Source organism: Zonotrichia albicollis, chromosome 1 (genome assembly GCF_047830755.1).
Source record: "Zonotrichia albicollis isolate bZonAlb1 chromosome 1, bZonAlb1.hap1, whole genome shotgun sequence".
Classification (NCBI taxonomy): Eukaryota; Metazoa; Chordata; class Aves; order Passeriformes; family Passerellidae; genus Zonotrichia; species Zonotrichia albicollis.
Genome location: NC_133819.1, coordinates 130,095,714 through 130,107,998, shown reverse-complemented (window position 1 = coordinate 130,107,998; position 12,285 = coordinate 130,095,714). Strand labels below are relative to the sequence as shown.

The following is a 12,285-nucleotide window of genomic DNA, read 5'->3' as shown; positions in this document are numbered from 1 at the left end:
GTGAAAGAGGGAATATTTTTGACTAAAAATATTAAAAGTTATTTTTCTAAAGTATTGTTCCATTTACAATTTAGATAGCTAAGAAGACAATTTCTTTGAGGAAAATAGCCAATAGGAATGTTTGTATGTAATATTGATGGGTATGAAAAGGAAAATATATGTTATAGACCTGGCATGACATGCAGCAAGCACTTGTGACAAAGTCTGTCTCCTTGTGATTTATAACTCCAGGATTTTACAGATATCTTGAGTGACTAACCTGCAGTTTTGCCATTTGAATACCCTCAAAGTTGTCTGTAGTAAACAAACATTCTTAATTTCACTGAACTCTTTGCAAGTGCAAAGGATTGATGAATGCTAATCATTTGCAGTATTGGGGTCCAAGGTATGAGCTAAATGCTGCATCCTTTTGATGAGATGACCCATTCTTTTGTGAAGGTAATTCAGGAATGACTCACAAATTATTTTTATGAAAATTACTTCCTTTGAGCATTTTTCTACAATTTTTTATTATAAGATAGTCTCAATTTCACTCATGAAAAGATCATGAAAATTATTAAAATTACTTATTTTCACTATATCTCCTTCACCACTAGGGAAAATAAGAAATATATACATTACTTTCTTTGATATTTATTTGTTTATCTTACTAAAAAATTCTAGTACTTACTTTTAAAATGGATGTGACTCTTTCCTTATTTGTGTTTTTTTTTCCCCCTGTCCTTTCTTTCTTGCTTTCGTGGATATGAACTCCAGGAGGACAAAGTGGTTAGAGCCTTTTTTCTGTTTAAAGTTCTTTTCTTTTATGGTCAAATTATTTCCTGCCCTACATTTGCTCTCATTTACACAGGTGTAATTCCCACTGAAGGCGAGGGGAATTACTGTCATTAAAATGAAAGCAATGCTTGGCATAAAAGGCTTAACTGTTTTTCAAATGGCTTTCTAATAACCTGTGAGTTGTTGTGAACAGTATGCATGATATTCCTCTCTGTTTGCAGCTTTTGTGAGCATGCCCCTGCCTTTCCTTTGCTTTTGCAATATATGTGCACAGCTTAAAATAGTTAAATGTCATTTGTGTCACAGGTGTTTCTTTGATAAAATTCATTTGTGTTCCTGTAGAAGTGGCATAAAGTGATCAAAATGATTTTTACACTCTGTATCACTGATATGTATGCTCTCCACATTTTAGGTTGTAATTTTTTTGGCATGGCAATTCAGTTCTGATTGTCAATGACAATACAATTAGATACCAGTAAATATTAAGAAAAAATATCTATCTTAAGCGTTTAGGAATATGCCAGCAATGTCACAGAGTTATCCACTAACATAAATTATTTTCCAAACTGGTTTGTAGGCTTTCCTAAAATACAGTGCACATAATGTGTTCAGCATAATGTTAAATGTTATGCATGTCACTGACATTGTTTGTCTTGATAATAATACACATAGAAAAAATATTTTACCTTAATCTTTTAGTTTAGCCGGGTTTAAATGGTAGTATAAATCTGAATTTGGGAATGAGCCTGGGTAGGTTTCAATATTTTCACCAAATTAGTGTAATGGTTTCTAAATAAGAGAATTGAGAAAACTACATGAGCTGGTGTAAATCTGTTTGTCCATCAAACTCTCTGCTGCATTCTAAATAACTTAAATTACAAAAGCTATTTGCCCTGTAATGCTTGAAAAATAAGTTCCGGATTGAAATGGAGTAAAGGAATTCTTTAAAGTTAGTATACTTTTAGTTAATGTATACAGAGAATGACTTTTTCTATAATAAAATGTAATTTTTTCTTCCTGATAGAAGTGCCAAGGCTCACATTTGACTTGCACATATCATTCAGAAATAGTTTGCTTCACACAGAAGTTGTAAGCCATGTGCTGTTGATACCATTGAGGACATATCTTTAGTAGCAGGCAAATGACATTTGAGGTGGGCCATCTCCTGGTGGCCCAGTCTGTTGAAGGGTACACAGCTTTCTTTTGGCCTTTTTCATCAGTGTTTCTCACAGTTAAAAGGCTGAGAAGGTTCAAAAGCTGTAAAGTAACAGCATTTTGTAGAATACAGAGGTAGCTGCTGAATAGAAAAAGCAGATGAAGAAAAGGAACAATTTTCTCCTTGAAGAATGTACCCTTTCTGTATAACCTTGCAAGTAACTGATGCATGCTAACAGCGCTTATTCCCACAGTCAGTCCAACAACTGATGACTGCCATGTCATCCATGCTGGAGCCATGTCAAATACTAAATTCACCTGGAAAATAAAATTTGAAAAAACATGTGAAGGTTATACTATTATCTGGTTTTACCATGTGCATGTGTTAAGGAGGAAAGGGACAGGAGTGTTTCTAGCTAATCAACTAGTTAGATTTTTCCATGGAAAAGGACAGTGGCATAAGTTGCATTATGTAATGTCTGATTCTGCTGATTTTGAAATAGATGTTTTAGAAGGCAGAAAAAACAAAAAATACATTAAGTCAACTTTTTTTCAACTATAAACATTGTAAAGTAAGAACAGCAGGGATATTTTGGTTTATATTTTAGTAGTAACTGTAAGGTTAAAAGCCCTGGTGTATTGAATGCAGTGTAATGTATCAAAATAGATACCTTCAATATAAACTGTGTTTTGTTGTATGCTACAGCACTTACCACGAGATTAACACACCCAGTGAAGCCTTAATATTTTTTTTTTGTCCTTCATTTTCCAGTGTTAGTGTAGAAGGTCTGAATTCCAGTATTTCTTAGGAGGCCTATTCTGTATTTTGTAACAATAGAATGGCAAGTTCAATAGAAAATGCTCCTAGATAAAGCTATAGATACTTTGTGACTGTTGATGGTTTGTTGACCCAATTTAAAAAATAGCTTTGGAAAATGGGATGTATTCAAAGCATCAGGTCTGTAAAGAGTAAGAAATATATTTTAGTGTAGAAGTAATTGTTACATCATTTGAATAATATTGCCGGGTAAAGCTGGGACTGCACATGGAGTTGAATAATTGGGACAACCATAAAGCAGTTTACTGGTGCTTTAATGGTGATGGGGAATGGAATTAGACATGGATCCTGGTTGTATTTTAGTGTTGTACCCTTAAACACACACAGAAGGGAACTTAAACCAGATGTCCTTCTATTCCACTGGTGAGACCCCACCTGGAATGCTGCATCCAGCTCTGGGGTCCTCAGCGCAGGACCGTGGAGTGAGTCCAGAGGAGGCCACCAAGATGATCAGAGGAATCAGAGCACCTCTCCTATGAGGAAAGGCTGAGATGTTTCTCCAGGCTGAACATCCCAAGAGAAGACTCTGGGAAGACCTTATAGCAGCCTTCCAGCACCTGAAAGGATCCTACAAGGAAGATGACGACAAATAGTTTTAGCAGGGCCTGCTGCTATAGGACGAGGGGAATATGGTTTTCAGCTGAAGGAGGGTTGGTTTACTTAGGTACAGGAGGAGGTTTTTAGAGTGTGGGAAGTAAAATGCTGGAACAGGTTGGCAAGAGAGGTGGTGGAGTGGTGCTCTGAGCAACCTGGTCAAGTTGAAGCTGGTCCTGCCCATGTCAGGGGGGTTGGACTAGATGAGCTTTAAAGGTCCATTCCATCCCAAACCATTCTTTGGTTCTATGAGATTAAATATCACTTCAGAGTTTGCAGCTCGCTGTTCCTCTTCCCACACAGAACATGGGAGTGACTCATTCATGTCTCAGTCCTTCCTTAGTCAGGTATATAAAGAAGTACTTTTACAAAATTGAGACCCCATTGTGCCAGAAAGGAATAATTTAAGATTAAAAGAGTTAGATAGTGTCTGAGAAGGAAACAGGGAATGTTTTAAAATTGAAAAATAGTGTGAACTTTTTCCAACTTCTGGATGTTTTTTCTTTAAGAAAAAAAGGTACATTTAAAAAGGTTTCCTGCATTTCAATCATTAATTGTCAGTCAAAATGTGACTATGAGGTACAGATTTCTTTGAGAAACTAGAGTAAATTAAGACTTAAAAATGAAGCTGATTTAAAATGAAAGGTATACAGGATCATTTCCTTTTTAATTATACTTCGACAATTATATTCCTAATCTAATAACTTTATTGAAATGAGCAACACATTCACTACAATAGTGAAATTTTGTGATGATATCACTGAAAATCATGGAAAGTGTGATTAAACTGATGAGGAACTAGGAAGTGCAATGCAGTTTGGGCATTTATGTCTTTAAATAGTAGGAAATGCAAAAGTAGTAGAATTTCTAAATTTTTACTGAATTTTGTCCCGAATTTAAATGAAGTTATAGACTTACTACCTTTCATTGGAGACCATGACTTTAAAGTAACCACTGGTACTCTGAAGACAACAAATAAGTAAGCAACCTAATGCATTTTTGGAAAGAGCTGACAGGAGAAAATGGGGTTCCTTCACTTTGCTTGTTATTATCTGGCTTTTTAAAGCTGATAAAATTCCAGTGGAGTGCTTTGTTATGGACATTTGAGGTTTAGATTCATTGATTCATATTTTTGAATGTTTGTTTTCAAGTGAGAAGTTTTGTAGTGACATGAAATCAGTAGTGGCATGGCTGTCAGAACTTCTGATACTTTTTTGGTTAATTCCTCTTTTCCAGTGGATTCAGGATCTTGTTTTTAGAGAATCTGTTTTAAACTGCTACAGATCAAAGCCTTCACCAAGACTGTTTATAATTTTGTACAGGATAAACCTGAGGAAGAATGCAAGGGACCTTGTTTTTTGTTCTGTCTCTATTTTCTGTGCAAGGAAGTGAAATATTTGGCACTTTCTTTGAAGTAAGTCTTCTACCTTTCTAATGTTATTAATTTTGAAATACTTAAGACACAGACAAATAACTTGTATTTAAAAATCTATTCTGAAACCTCCACCAGTCCTAAAAACTTTTTTCTTCCTAAAACAATTCTATATAAAATTACAGTAGAAAGAATAAAAAAGCAATTATCATAGGGCATTGTTCTTTATCCCTTTATCTTACTGCAGTTAAAACTTCCTATTCCCCAGCTTTACTTCACCATGTTCCAAAGTAATCAACATTGTTATTCCAGTCAGGAGAGACCTAGGTGTTGACCTAGGTATTTTCTGTCACTTTTGTGAAAATTTCACTGCTAAAAAAGAAAGTTTTTCTCCTTTTACTTCTGGCATTCTGAGGAGGTCTTGGGCCCTACCAAGCTCTGTATTATTTCTAAACCATCAGTGTTGTAGTTCTGTACCGCCACAGCAGCTGAAAACTTTCTCATCTGAAATAGAAAGAATGCGAGAAATATTTGCAGAAGCCATAGGTTGCTTCTCCTACCTCTGCCTTCTTGCTTCTGGAAAATATCTGCTTGCGGAAACTCTTGCCCTGTTCTCGACACTTGACTCAAGCTGATTTTCTGTCTTATGAAGAAACAGACTCAGAGTCTCAAGATTTTTGTGGCCTGTGTATGCTCTGTGTATCTTTTTTTAACAAAGAAATATGTTAATTTACAGATCACTGCACTGAAATTTGAAAAAAATCAATATTTTAGAAAGAGACTCACTATAAAATATATAATATTTCCTATACTTAGAATATCTCTGAGAAAAGTCTCTTGTACCAGCTGTTACATAGGATTGTTTTCTGAGATACCTCTTTGCTGTGGAGAGCTTAATGATTTTCCTCAGCTCATGAGTATTGTCTTTCAGATTGGGATCTCTAAAAGTCATTCAGAGAGTTGGCAACTTAGATCTTTCTGAATCCACTTGGGCCACTTGTCCCAGCCTGTTCTCTGATCCTGTTTCTCACATATCCATTTGTCTACGTTGCTCTCCTTTATCTTACTGCATTCAGACTGCACTCTTGTTTCCTTGATCATTAACAAAAAGCACCTCCAGTAGCAGAAGGTGAACAAACTTCTTCGTTGAAATTGGACTTGGATTGCCAAACATATTTCAATACTAGGTTCTCCTTTTGCCTATCAAAATTATCCTGCAATCCAGACATGTCTTTTACTCAAAATATGTTATACAGCTTTATTTTCAGTGTTTTCAGGACTACCGTGATGTGACATGATAGAATGTAGTCAGTATACATAGATTTTTAAATCTTCAAGTAGCAGACTTAAACTTGCCTGAAATCCTGGTGAAGACAATACATAGTAAATACCTCCTACTAATGGTTAAATTGGCATACAGATGTTTTCTCTGAATTAGATCTCGTACATTGCTAACTTTTAGGGCCTTACTGTCATACCAAAACACATTGTCAGCTGGCCGTCACAGTCAAAATACAGGGAGATTACACTACATTGTAGTCCATAGTCCAACTTAATATTAACTTCTTTGAGTTGGAGATGTTGGAGGATTTAATTTTTTATTTTCTTCCCTTTTTTTTTTTCTTTTTGCTTTTTCTGCAATTGCCATTGCCCTATTTTCTCATGCACAGATCATTGGCTCCAAGGAAGGGTTCAAGGAAAGGGGAATGTCTTCCTAGGAACTGCCAATCTCCTTTTACAGCTTCTGCTTGAAATTTAATTGGAGAATAAAAATAAGACAACTCCTTCACGTGATGTAGCTTTAAAATGATCTTAGCTATGTCAATCCAATAGGTACATGGGGTTTTAGATCCATGTAAGGAGACTTTTCTTTCATTATCTATGCTCCGTGCTTAAAGAACACACTCAGATATGTTTCTTGCTTAAGAACAGAGGCAAATACAGAAAGAAATGACAGTGAGTCTAAAATTCGTTTTACAGGCATATTTGTACTTCTGTACTAGATGAGCAAGGGTTTAAATGCCCAAAAATTTGAATAATTTTTTTTAACCCACAATAGAATGTGTAAAAGATGCTAGTCCTTCCTATAAACCTCGTCCTTTACATATATACTATGGTGGTATAATTTTACAGTACAGAAATTAGAAGTAGCTGGTTTGGTTTTAGGTGTACTGAATTTATGAAAAGCCCTAGGGGTGATTTAGAGAGAGTCTGGTGAAATTAGAGTGACCTGTTTTTGTTTTGCTAGCTATTTTTCCCATCCTGGTAGCAATAGAATTTTATCTTTTAACTTCAAATTATTCAAAATAGATTAATTTTCCATTGAAATTCTTCTTCAAGCTATCCTAAAATAATCTTGTCTTAAAACATGTATAGAAACATTGCTATAACAATAAAAACTATAGCACATCAATAAATTTTCACTTTTGTTCAAATTAATAGAGCAAGAGCAGTTAGAAATAGCAATTCTGGAACCAGAAGATGAAACAGTTCTTGAGCAGTAAGTTTTATTTGCCACCTGTTGCAATATTCAGAAACATTACCATGTGCTATTAAGTTCCAGGTGTAGACCTTTATCAAAGGTAGCTCAGCAAATTCGTCATTTCAGTCCCAGGTGTGTAACAGCACACCTCGGACTCTTTGGACACAGTTAGACTTTATGGCACAGCAGGGGATGGTATAAATGTTTAATTATCTAGATTCAGCTTCAGTGGCTGGAAACCAGTGCCTATATATATAAATAATGAAGACATTGCTAGTAATAGAGTAAAGCAGCAAACCTCCCAAGGTGTTTATTTAGAGCTTTATTTATGTAGTGCCTTCAAGGAACAGATTAGTGGTAGGTTTAGGAATTAAATGAAAAAGGCCTTGCATCGGGTTAATATCTGTTTGCTCTCTAGATCTGCTGTGTGAAAAAGGGAATTTGCATGGCTAGCATCTGTTGATATGTGAAATACTGTATGCACAGACAAGACAGTTATTCACCTTAGTGTGAGTGCACATCTGTAGACAGTTTTAGCAGATGTTGAACTTCAGTGCATTCAAGAAAAACATTAAATAAATGTGAAAAATTCTGTGTTAAAACAAGATGTCACCTATGAGCTATAAACGGGGTATTAAAAAATTAAAACGAAAAGCTTGGTTTGAATTATTATAAAGATGCCATCATTCAGCATCAAGATCTACAGAAAAGCCTGGATTTCAGGTAGCTAATTCAATTTCAGTCAATTTATATGTATTAATGTTTGTGGCTTTTTGAGAATTAGTTTCATGTAATTCACAAGTCCTTTTTAGCATTTTAGATCTGCAAGAAATAAAATACCTAAGGTTTGTAAATCAAATACATATTAACAGGATTTCTGTTTGATATGGGACATAATATACTTTCACAAAATAAATCCCTACAATGTTTTATTACTGATAGAATCCAGATGTATCTTCATTAAGTGGGCATCTGAGTAATTTTTTTTCCTATGTGTATATATACCTCCCATTTATCTGCAAATGTTTAAAGTTGGTCAGTGTTAATCACTAGTGTTCATTTAACTTGTTCATCTTTCAGTTTCAGTGTAATTGCTACATAACTTCAGAGTCATGACCTGTTTAATTAAGGTGTTCTTGCTCTCAGATACTTGATCGTGGGATTATGAAAGATGATATTTATTACTGTTGAGGATTTGGATTTCTTACCATTTTAGGTAGACAAATTTCTAAGGGATTGGAATAGTTTAACCTCTACATTTAAAATAGGATTCAAATGCCTATTTCTCCCAATGTGTGCAATTGCCTAGTGTCCTTGCATTCAATATTAGTTAATTTTTAGATTATAACACCATGATGATTATATTTTTTTAACAAATTGGTTTTGCTCTGTAGATGTGAAGCAAATTCCTCCTACTTTGCTTTAAATTATTTTTTAGTTTTAACTAATCCTTGTTTGACTTCTATTTTTTATTGACATCATTGTGGGTGGCCAAAGAAAACTTTCCATGTAGTGAATGTCTGGCCTCAGTAACTTGGGAGGAGCATAATTCTTTAGATTGTTCTTAACATTGTTGTATAGCAAAAAGTGAAAATTAGTTAAAAATGTAGTGTAGTGATTCAGATACCAATCTCAAGTACTCATTTAAAAATGTCAAAAAAGCTATATTTTGTTCAAGAGAAAGTGCTTTATTAATATTGACCACATTGCAAAAGATTTTTTTGGTCATAATTTGTGTTTCCAGATTCCTTCTAGATTAATATGGTTGTTTCTGTTTTATGTCTTATTCATGTATTGATTTTAACTGGCTATTTATAAAAGACTTTGAAATAGGATAGCTATGATCCTAGAATTACTTCTGTAATTTTCTTGTGCCATAAGCTTAAAAAAATGCTGTAGATATATTTAATATTATGAATGGGATTCTGATACCATCTTAGGTAAGGGTTTGTCCATGCCCCAAGTCCACCAAAAGGCTGCCTGATGTGTAAACCCTTACTCAGAGGAGAGCCTGCCACCAGTTACAACTTGCAGTTATGGAAGGAACAGAGAAGCAGCAGACCACCGTCTTCACTTTCCAAGGACTTAAGTGTGGGTTAGGTCTGGTCCAGAATTGAACTGAATAGAATTGAGAATTCAGCCATATATAATTTAACCTTCTGAGGAGATTAAAAATTCTTGCATAAAGAAACCATTGTGTCAGGATTTAATCTCAACAAGAGTGGCTGTTTAACCACTTTTCTTTCCAAAGCCTCAAACATTTAGTCTAGCCCAATAATATAGGCTGCATGTGGTGTCTTCACAGAGCTGACTTTGACATTGTCTGTAGTGAGTATTGAAAAAATGGAGAAGCAGAAGCCACATGGAGATGTATAAATAGTAAGATTCAGTGGTTTAACAGGGTAAATTGATAGGAGCTTCCAGCTGTGAGTTGGAATGTAAAACTACACAGCCTATTTAGAAAGAATTCCCAACAAATTACATGGGTTTTTTTGGCAAATTCTATGTCCTTTCTAAGGCACAGACATAGTTTCCAGGATATACTTCTAGAAAGTCTTTTATTCTTGTGAGAGCTTCAAACACTGATGCAAAGTTTTTCAGGACAAAATTCTTTCTTTAATATTCTTTGGAAAGTCTACTACTTACTTAGCTGCAAATTGCAATTGTAGTGTGGGTTGTTTTTTGAAGAGAAATTCAGTGATTGATGTTCTTCAAGACACTTTGTCCATGGCTTTTTTGCTGTTCTTGCTTCATCTGGATTCTCATACTAAGAGTTTGGAAGAACATGAAGGACTTATTAAAGTATGACTCCTTTGGACTGTCAGTTCACATACACAGAATATGTGCATGAAGAGTTCTATCATGATATATTTAACTTTTCCTGACAGAGGGAATGATACAAAAGAATTATAAAGCAAGAAGTGGTCATTAAACTGTAGATACAATTATCTGAGAGAAGTTAAAATAGAACTAAATTTAGGGAAGGTGATAATTCTCACTACTGCTGCTTTCAAAGCCTGCTAATTTATACTAGCAGAGAAGGGGAAACATTCACCAATCTGCCACTGCTGAAGTAGCAGAAGGATTTGCATATGTGGAATTTGTAGCTATTTTAAAGGAAGAAGTAATTATGGAAGTGCACAACTGAAATACAAGTATTGTATAGTATATTGAAATGAAATAGAAGTATAGGCAGTTAACCGTATTTGCTTCCTAACAAAGGGGACTATTTGACATTGGATTTAAAAAAAGAAAAAAAAAGAGCTTTATTTCATTGTTATTTTTTTCCTTTTGTTAAATACAATTGTTCTGTCCAGCATACTGATAGGCAGATATGCCTAAGGTGTCACTAAGTCTGTTGCTTTTTTACCTGTAGTCTATTCTATTTCGAAATTCATGAAACAAACATACTGACATACATATAATTTTTTTAAATGTTAGATTTTCTTGCTGTTGTGTCAGGGTTAGCTATGGCTGGATCTATTGCAGGCATAAGATGTGCAGCTGTTGTAGCATGCAGCTTGGTGTGGGTTTCCAGGCTGGATAGAACAGCACTGAGAGTGGTGCAGGGAGGCGATTGTCCCACCATACCATGAGCTGGTGTGGCCTCACTGAGTGCTGGGTGCAGTTTGGGGTACCACACTGTACAAAGGACATCAGACTGTTCGAGTGAGTCCAGGGGACTCAGGGGGAAGGAGAGTGAAGTGGTGACAATCCTTAAGAGTAGTGTCTGAGGTCACTTGGCTTGTCCTGGTTGGAGAAGAGAAGGCAGAGGGGTGAGCTCATTGCAGTCTATGGCTTCCTCACAGGCACTGGGAGGTGGGCTGGGGGGCTTCAGATGGGACATTAGGGAAAGGCTCTCCAACCAGAGCAAGGGTGTTCAGTGGAACAGTCCCCCAGAGAACTGGACATGGCACCAAGCCTGTTCCAGGAGCATCTGGATAATGCCCACAGTGATATGTGTCGGTTGTAGGCAGTCCTTTGAGGAGCAGGGAGTTGGAGTCTATGCTCTTTATGGATCCCTTCCAACTCAGCATATTCTATGATTTTAAATGTTTTACATTTTGTCTGAGAGCTATGCTGCTGTGACTACATCGTTAGAGCTCAGGCAGCAAGTTCATGTGAAGTTGAAGAATGTTTATATGGGATTCAATACAGCAGTAACTACATGATAAGCATCTCAATTTTTCTATTGCCATTATGTTACACTTCATTAGAGTTGGATCTTTCATTTTTCTCAGACAGTTTCAGTAATGAATGATGACACAGATGATGCAAATGGTGTAATTCTGTTCATTTCAATTTAGTGCCATCTGCATACAGACCCCAGGCTTATTGTGGTCCTGTCACATTTCCTCCCTTTTGGTCCCTTGTTGATGTTGATATTGTGTCTTCTATTTATAAATAACTTGTGAACACTTAGTGCATTCATCTTCAGACAGTTTACACGTGTTAATTAACAAATATGCTCAGCACCTCTGGGCTGTAGATAATTTATTTTTATTAGCTGATCCCTTAATGAAGCTGTGACATTATTACAGAATTTTTGAACATGAAGATGCATAAATAACATTAATTGAGAATTGTAAGAAACAAAAGTCTCAGAATGAAATAATTTTATGATACTTGAATATTATTTAACATTGCCTTTGAGAGCAAAAGTCTTTGTAAAATAAAACAGCTTGGAGATGTCATTTGGATTGTTTCCTGTGTCCCAAGTTTGGTGGAAAACAAGTATTTAGTATAATAATAGCTCATAATAATTAAATTTTATTGAAAATTTAATAAAACATCATAATAATATTTTATTTTAAAAAACCCTTAATATTTTCAGACATTCAATATTTGTGTAAAAGCTATTAGTAGCATCTACTTTGCTAGAAAAATGTTGAAAAATAGTAATTCTAATGCCTATTTGAATTTCCTTATTGCAATCATAATTGCCTATTTTTTTTTTACCAAAAAAATTTGCCTTTTCTCCATCACAAATTTCTAATCCTAATTTCTAATGGGCAAAGTTGCTCTGAAAACAGTCTTTACAGAGATAATTATTTTTTGAGGCATTAA

General features: G+C 35.1%; 1 protein-coding gene across 37 annotated transcripts in view; it reads left to right on the top strand.

Moving 5' to 3' along the window:
• The window catches only part of RIMS2 (regulating synaptic membrane exocytosis 2), a 457,129-nt gene that overhangs the window by 104,496 nt on the left and 340,348 nt on the right, over positions 1 to 12,285 (top strand). For 24 of the 37 annotated variants that reach the window (XM_074553869.1, XM_074553702.1, XM_074553753.1 and 21 more), the window contains one exon: positions 757 to 768. The exons of the other annotated variants lie outside the window; for them this stretch is intronic. In XM_074553869.1, the coding sequence (XP_074409970.1) occupies positions 757 to 768 (12 nt within the window). The remainder of the gene's footprint in view (positions 1 to 756; positions 769 to 12,285) is intronic. 37 annotated transcript variants of the gene reach the window in all.